Raw genomic sequence first — 7,083 nt, 5'->3', positions numbered from 1 at the left:
TCCTGCATGCCTCTCAATTTTTATGTGGGCTTTGCTGTTTCTAGCTTTTTAATAAATAAATAAATAAATAAACAACCCTCTGATTAGGCAGGAAGAAAACAGCCAGACTCTAGAGAGAATCTTGGAAAATCCATAGTAGCCTGAGGTGAAATCTGTGGGTGACTGAGAGTTTGTGTGAGCCTTCTGGATTGAAATATTAAGTGTTCCAGGTGATTCATTGTCAAATGTTAGAAACCTTAGGTGAAATGCCACTGTGAGCTGCTTGTGGCCATGGAACATTTGGGACCTTGTTCTCGTTTGAGTAGGTCCAGAAGGTGTTAGGAGAGGCAAGAGGTTAGCTTCAAAAGGAAAAATGATTTTCCCAGAACAATATCTAAGAGCCAGCTTCTGACAGCACATCATTGGTAGAGAAGCCTGGATTGCCAGTTGTTTGAATAGGAAGCAAAGAGTGCAGCTGTCAATGTGCTAACTCAGTAGATTTGAGGAAAAAAATCTCTTATTTTAACAGCTGCCTTCAGTCTTTCATGTGGGTTTAGCAAATGATACTCAGTCTTTTGAGCTATGGCTTCATTGGTGCACGTAATTGCAAAGCATTTATAACTGTCAGAACTTATTTCTGGCAGACTCGGTTGCTGCAGAGGTTTCCACAAACAACTGGGTAGCTGCCAGAAAGAGTCAAACAAGCTGGAAGTAAGCTGTAAGCTGCACCTAAATCTGTTCTGGTTTTATATCAGTTCAAATGGGTACTGCGCTCCCTGCCATGGTATCTTAGTACCTCATAACAAATGACTGAGAAATCTTGAATTGATTTAATTTGCATATGTTCTGTTCTTTTCAGACCCTATATATATGGTCCTACTGCACAAGGAGAAAGAATGCAAATCCTACAAAACTTCAAGCACAATCCGAAAATCAACACTATTTTCATTTCCAAGGTAAGTGAGGACATTATCTGTCCTTGTACACATTTTCAGAGTGAACTTCATTGAGGAGTGAGTTATATATGCTTGTGCATTTGACACCTTGGTATCACAGCTCACAAAGTTGTACTTTGTATTAAGTCTTTGTTTATGATCTGTGGAAACAAGATGCTGATCAGAGGCTGCTTCTCTGTTGCAGGTAGGTGACACATCCTTTGATCTGCCAGAAGCCAACGTTCTGATTCAAATATCGTCCCATGGTGGGTCTCGAAGACAGGAGGCTCAAAGACTGGGTCGAGTGCTGAGAGCGAAAAAAGGTAAATGAGGTGATTGTTGGGCTCTCAGCCTTGGTTCAGGCTATCATAGAACTGCAGAGAAACTGGATGTTTATGATGCTTCTTTATACTGTCCTTGGATTTATGTTTCAGTCAAAGAGAATGTATGCCTAGGTAGCAGTGAATGAAAATGAAGCATTTTCTTGGTCCGTAAAGCTTTGTGTTGGGAAAACTTCCAAAGGACAGAAAAGGCTGAAGGAATATGACCTTTTTGTTCTCTGGTGGTTCTTTCACTTTTTCATTCCTTGATAATTTCCTCAATATGAAATAGTTTTTAAAAAATTGTAGTATTACTCTAAAAAACAGGTCTCTAGAAAACACATTTTTGATGCTGCAGATGACTTTATTATAAAAATGAGATTTGGTTTCCATCTAGTTGTGTTTTTGTAAAACGTAACCAAGGAGCTTTTTGTTTAGAAAAATGATTATTAAAACACTTTCTACTTGCACTTAAGATCTGTGTATACTTATTTTATGTGCAGTTTGTTCTTGTTACAGCTGAGGCTTTGTTTGAAAATGCATACAAAACTCATGTTAGTGAAGTAACAAAGTCATAGTGAAACCCTGGGTTTTAAAAGAGAACCCAGTGCTGTTTGGGTAATAGATCTTAAGGACTGTAAGTTAAAAAAAAATAAATTATACGCAGCCTGGTATATCCTGGGCTTCAAATAGCTCTATGACTTCTTAGCTAAGTATCTTTGTCTCACTTTTTTTAGTGCAAGAACAGTTTACACTGATAAAAGTTTTGCTTTGTCTTTTTCTGTTAAACGTTTTTGACTTGTAGCAGTCCTTGCTCTTGACATTTTACTTCTTTGCATAATAGACTTCAAAATAATTTTATCTTTCACCTTGCCTAGCATAATAAAGAAGGAGGTTCTTCTCAGACCACCAGTGTAATTGTGTTAGTCTACATTTTCTTTTCTATTTTTTCCTTTTCACCCATTCTCAAGTTACTAATAACAAGAGTAAGAATTTCCATGCTGAATACTTTGTCAATCAGTTTATGTAAGGTCTGGGTGCAGCTAAACTTTGGAAATTGTTTTTGTGGAGAGATAACTTATTTGAACATCTGTTTTCAGTATTCAGTCCTTTTTTTGTTCTTGGTTAGAGTGTTCCAAATGGAAATAATCGCTCAGTATCTTTGTCTCCTAGGCATGGTTGCGGAGGAATACAACGCCTTTTTTTATTCTCTTGTATCCCAAGACACTCAGGAAATGGCATATTCAACAAAGCGACAACGGTTTCTTGTAGATCAAGGTTATAGCTTCAAGGTAACTTGTCCCTTCTATTTATTATACTTTGTTGTATTTTTATATATATATATATATAAAATATAAAGAGAAATAGCTGAATTAGAATGTCTTTCTCAAAACCTCTTCAAGTTGGAAACACAGTGGGAAAATTGAGATTCTCATGTATAAACATATATTTACCAGAATGTATTTAACTGCAGGAAGAATCCTTGTGAAATTTTCAAAATACCTCTAATTAAGAAAGCAAGCTGCCTCTGTTGTAAAGTTTGTAACAGAAGCTTGAGAGCTTTTGCAATTATTCAAAGAGATTTTTCAGCTAGCGGAGTATATGGCACTATATTGCCAGTAGATGGCATGTGCCCCGCATCCATGGTTATCAAAGGAGTTACTGAGAATTTCAGAGAGTAAACATAACAGCTAAGTTACCTTGTGTCTAAGTACACAAACTTTGAAAGAATCCTTTTGCTCTGATGCTTTGTTGCAGGTTGCTGCACAGTCTCTCAACATCTGATCATACATCTCAACTTGGTGCATTTTTTTTTTTCCCCCGTATTCATCAATGATTGCTCAAACGCCTCAATTGCTAAAATTCTCAGTGTCTGGAAAGCTAGTGGATTATTTTTGTTGAATATATGGTACTAGTTTTTAAACTAGACAAATGTAGAGCCCACAGCATGAAGCTAACCTTGCATTAAGTTTAATATGCATCTGAGATATATGCAGTTTGGTCAGGTTCTTGGTCAAGCTGGTATGGACAGTGTTTGGCTGACATCCTCTGTCCAGAGCTTTGCTTTTTTATTTTTATTCCCCCCCCCCCACCCCCCCAGAGGTTTGTATTTTGCATTTACAGCTAGAATATAAAAAGGGATGTGCATATGCACCACTTAGCAAGATTTTATATGTATCTCTGCTATCTGTAGTGTTAAGCTGTTCAGGATATTAATAAAAGTTGAAGGCAGTTCCAGCAGGATATGGAATCAGAAATCCTTGTCTTGGTTTTGAATAGCTAACACTGAGGAGGAAGAGCCCTCACCTTGTACTGTGTTCTCTTTCTTAGGTAATAACAAAGCTGGCAGGCATGGAAGAAGAAGAACTTTCATTTTCATCTAAAGAAGAACAGCAGCAGCTTCTCCAGAAAGTCTTGCAAGCATCTGACCTCGATGCTGAAGAGGAAGTAGTTGCTGGAGAATATGGTTCGAAGTCAGCTCAGGTAATGAAGAATGCTTTGAAAAGAATGACCACAAATGTGACAGAACTAGACCACTCCATTTTAATCCTAAATGTGATGCTATCATTGATGCCCTGGTATCATTAGAGAATAGATTTAAATTTTTAAGCTGTATTAGCACTTTGCTATTTGAATAATTCACTTGTTGGGCACTAGAAAGAAGTCAGACATGGAATTCATGTCCTTCTCCATCATATATGAGAGAGAAGGTAACAGATCTGGTGTTACGGATTTTGAAGTAAATCTTCTAAGTCGCAAGCAATGAAAAGATTTTAAACCATTTTTCAGATACACATATGGCAGAGCACAAACTGTTTTGTGGTGGCACTGCACTCCTTGAATCGTGCCTTGATTTCCTCATGCCCAGGGGGCAGAAGCTAAGGGCCACTTTTCTTCATTTTCAAGAGAAGTACTATTATTGTAGGTAGCAGTTTGATATTTTCAGCAACAGATATAAGAAAAATACATAGCCTGAAACTTTTATTGATACATAAGTTAAAATCAAGCTACAATATGGTAATTCATTTTTTAGGGTTAATTTTTAGCTAAGTGGCATTGTGCTGAAATGCATTAGGAATTCTGACTCTAAGGTGTCTTTCCATATTAAACCTTACAGATGTTTGTACACTTGTGGTGAGTGGCAGGCAGTGAATTTCTTTGTAGAAATTCTTCCTAAGAAAAGAAACTTCAAAGGCTTTTTGGCACGAAGGTGACTAAATGAACAGTGCTGCCCAGCAGCCAGTGGGCTCCGTAGGTCAGAGCTGATCTATCCGATCACACACTAAGCGTGTATTTGTTCTCCTCTTACTTGCAGGTGTCACGTCGTACGGGCACAATGAGCTCAATGTCAGGAGCAGATGATACAGTTTACATGGAATACCACTCTTCACGGAGTAAGGCATCTTCAAATAAACACATCCATCCGCTTTTTAAACGCTTCCGGAAATGACGTCCTTCATGTGTGTGTTTCATTCAAACTGTGGATTCATCTGCCTGTTCCATAACTAAAAATATGGAACTGAAATTTCTGGCAGGTCCTTAAAAAGACTTTTTTTGTATGCATCTACATAGCTACATATTTACTTAGCAATATATGTGCTTTCATGGGTGAATGTGAAAGGAAAAAAGGAACTAAATCTTACCACAGGAAAGATTATCCAGTGACTGGATTCTGGTTATACCTGTCTGGGTTTCAGGGTAATTAATAGCATTTATTTTTATCAGCTGAAGACCCTTTTTCAGAAGAATTCTGGAAAGGTTTTGTAAATGAAGTTTGTACTGATGTGTGAAATATTATTTATCTGATTATCGTGTCTGCTCAAAAAATACTGTTTTTTTTTTAAATGCTTAAATAAAAACCATTCATTCAGTTGAACAAATCCAGATAGGAGCACTTTACAATAATATTTTGAAACTGGGAGCTAATTTACGCTTAACCTGTCTTAAAATTCTAACAAATTGTTTGGAAATATTTTGAAGTTTGAAGACAAGGAGAAAGAGGGACTCTGTCTCCAAAGTAAACTCAAGGAAAGCATAGGTAAATACAAATAAATTCTGTGCTCCATTTTCCTCATTTTTCTTGCTACTATTGAGAAGTTGCTGAAATAAAAGTTGTTTCCCTTTGTCACTTATGTTCTATTTATTAACCATGTAATAAAACCATCATAACTGCTAAACAGTGCATTGTCACTACAGAAGTTACTATTAAATCAAAAAGCATTTTGACTTGTCGTATGAGTTGGCAGCAGAGGTGTGAAGGAAAGATTCACAAGTTTGTGGTTTTTTTCCTTAATGAAGACTGCAGTATATTTCTAGAAAATTTGCAGAGAGGTGGTGGTGGTTTGTGGCAGAAGAACAGTTTTTAAATAACATCTGCTTAATATTGTGATGGTTGTGCTACTTGGTATTGTATTATGAAGTGGTTTGTTTGTTTTTTTTCTGAGAGTTTATAGGGCTCTAGGAACAGCCTATGAAATAGCATTGGTCTTGATCTGTTGGTTCAAAATAAGTACAAATATTTACCATACTGGAAGGAGCACGTGTGGTAGAGCTATCCTGGTTATATGACAAATCTGCTTCAGAAAAATATTGATTCTGTTTCTTATTGAGAATGCAGAAATATTGGAAGCATAATTCAGAACACATGGTGCTTGTTTTCAGTGTCTGTATCAGAATCAGGTAATTTTGAAAATGGAACTGATCTGGTTCAGTTAAAACTTTGTTTAGTCTCTGAGCCCTACCCCATACTGCATTGTTCTTTCTCTCATGCCGAGACTTCTGCCTCACAAACTGGGACCAGTCTGCCTCACAACCGGGGCCCAGCCATGACAGTGCTTCAGTGGCTTGTATGGAAGAGATTAATGTGCGGTATTCTGGTGCTGATTTCCTCTGTCCAGTTTTAAAGCATTATTCTAATAGTTTGGACCAGCTCTTGTGGAAACACAGTGATTTAGTGTAATGGGAGGGGTTTGTGACAATGGAACAGCTGAACAAGTCAGCCAGTGTCCCTCTACATAATTCTCTCTTAACATGCTTTATGAATTGCTTTGGAACTATTCTCCACTCTTCATAAACTTGAAAAAAAACCCTACTAAATGTGGAAATGGCTTAATAGTGATACTAATTTTTGTAATTGTGGCACTGGTAGTAGCTGGATTTAGCACTAGTTCTTAGGCAGTAAATCTTGTCTGTGATGACTAATGATCTTATTCTAAGTAATGGGTCTGTGTGAGGTGCAGTACTTGCAGCATCAAGTAAAGCATAATAATTTTATGAGGTGAAAATGACTCCATGCTTCAGTAATAGTGTGTTGGTATTCAAACTTTAGATTTAATTACTTTAATATGATTACTGCAGTAATTACTGCCTGCTATTACTCCAGACTAGCTGCACGTGGCAGACTGGTATGTATTTACTCACTGCAGCAGTTGCTGCTGTGTGTGGTAGCGTCTGTTCTGGAATATAGTCGGTCAGTTCTGCTTTCCAGAGGGGTCAGTCACTGAGAAACACTGCTGGTTCCTGGAGCTTCTGTTGCACTGGTCCCTCGCTACAGTCCGGCAGTGCTCGAAAGTACAACTCCTCACCCAACGGTCACAATAGACTGCTTCAGAATTAGTCTGTCATCCCAGCCCTCTGGGAATCGAAATTGTCTTGTTCAGCCCCAAAACTCAGCACTGTGTTTTGTCAGGCAGGTGTCTTTATTTGAAGCAGTACTGTAGACTGCAACCGTAACGCTTCACCGTGACCAGACAGTGCACGGTGGGTTCTTGCTGCCCTGTAGCCCGAATCCAAAGAATCTGGGTCCCAGCCCTTGTTGAGCACAGTCAGGTCCTCGTGTGCTTTATCAG

At 38.0% G+C, this 7,083-nt stretch overlaps 1 protein-coding gene across 1 annotated transcript in view; it reads left to right on the top strand.

Annotated features, from left to right (window-relative positions):
* The window catches only part of ERCC3 (ERCC excision repair 3, TFIIH core complex helicase subunit), a gene marked incomplete at its 5' end in the record, with an annotated part of 18,111 nt that extends 12,753 nt beyond the window's left edge, over positions 1-5,358 (top strand). Inside the window, 5 exons of the mRNA XM_010175396.1 lie at positions 839-935; positions 1,120-1,237; positions 2,408-2,526; positions 3,566-3,718; positions 4,551-5,358. Coding sequence (XP_010173698.1) covers positions 839-935; positions 1,120-1,237; positions 2,408-2,526; positions 3,566-3,718; positions 4,551-4,685 — 622 coding nt within the window. The remainder of the gene's footprint in view (positions 1-838; positions 936-1,119; positions 1,238-2,407; positions 2,527-3,565; positions 3,719-4,550) is intronic.
* Between the last annotated feature and the right edge of the window lie 1,725 nt (positions 5,359-7,083).

This window comes from Antrostomus carolinensis, unplaced genomic scaffold (genome assembly GCF_000700745.2).
Source record: "Antrostomus carolinensis isolate BGI_N321 unplaced genomic scaffold, ASM70074v2 scaffold19799, whole genome shotgun sequence".
Lineage (NCBI taxonomy): Eukaryota > Metazoa > Chordata > Aves > Caprimulgiformes > Caprimulgidae > Antrostomus > Antrostomus carolinensis.
The sequence above is the reverse complement of the archived record's forward strand: the minus strand, read 5'-3'. Positions and strand labels throughout refer to the sequence as shown.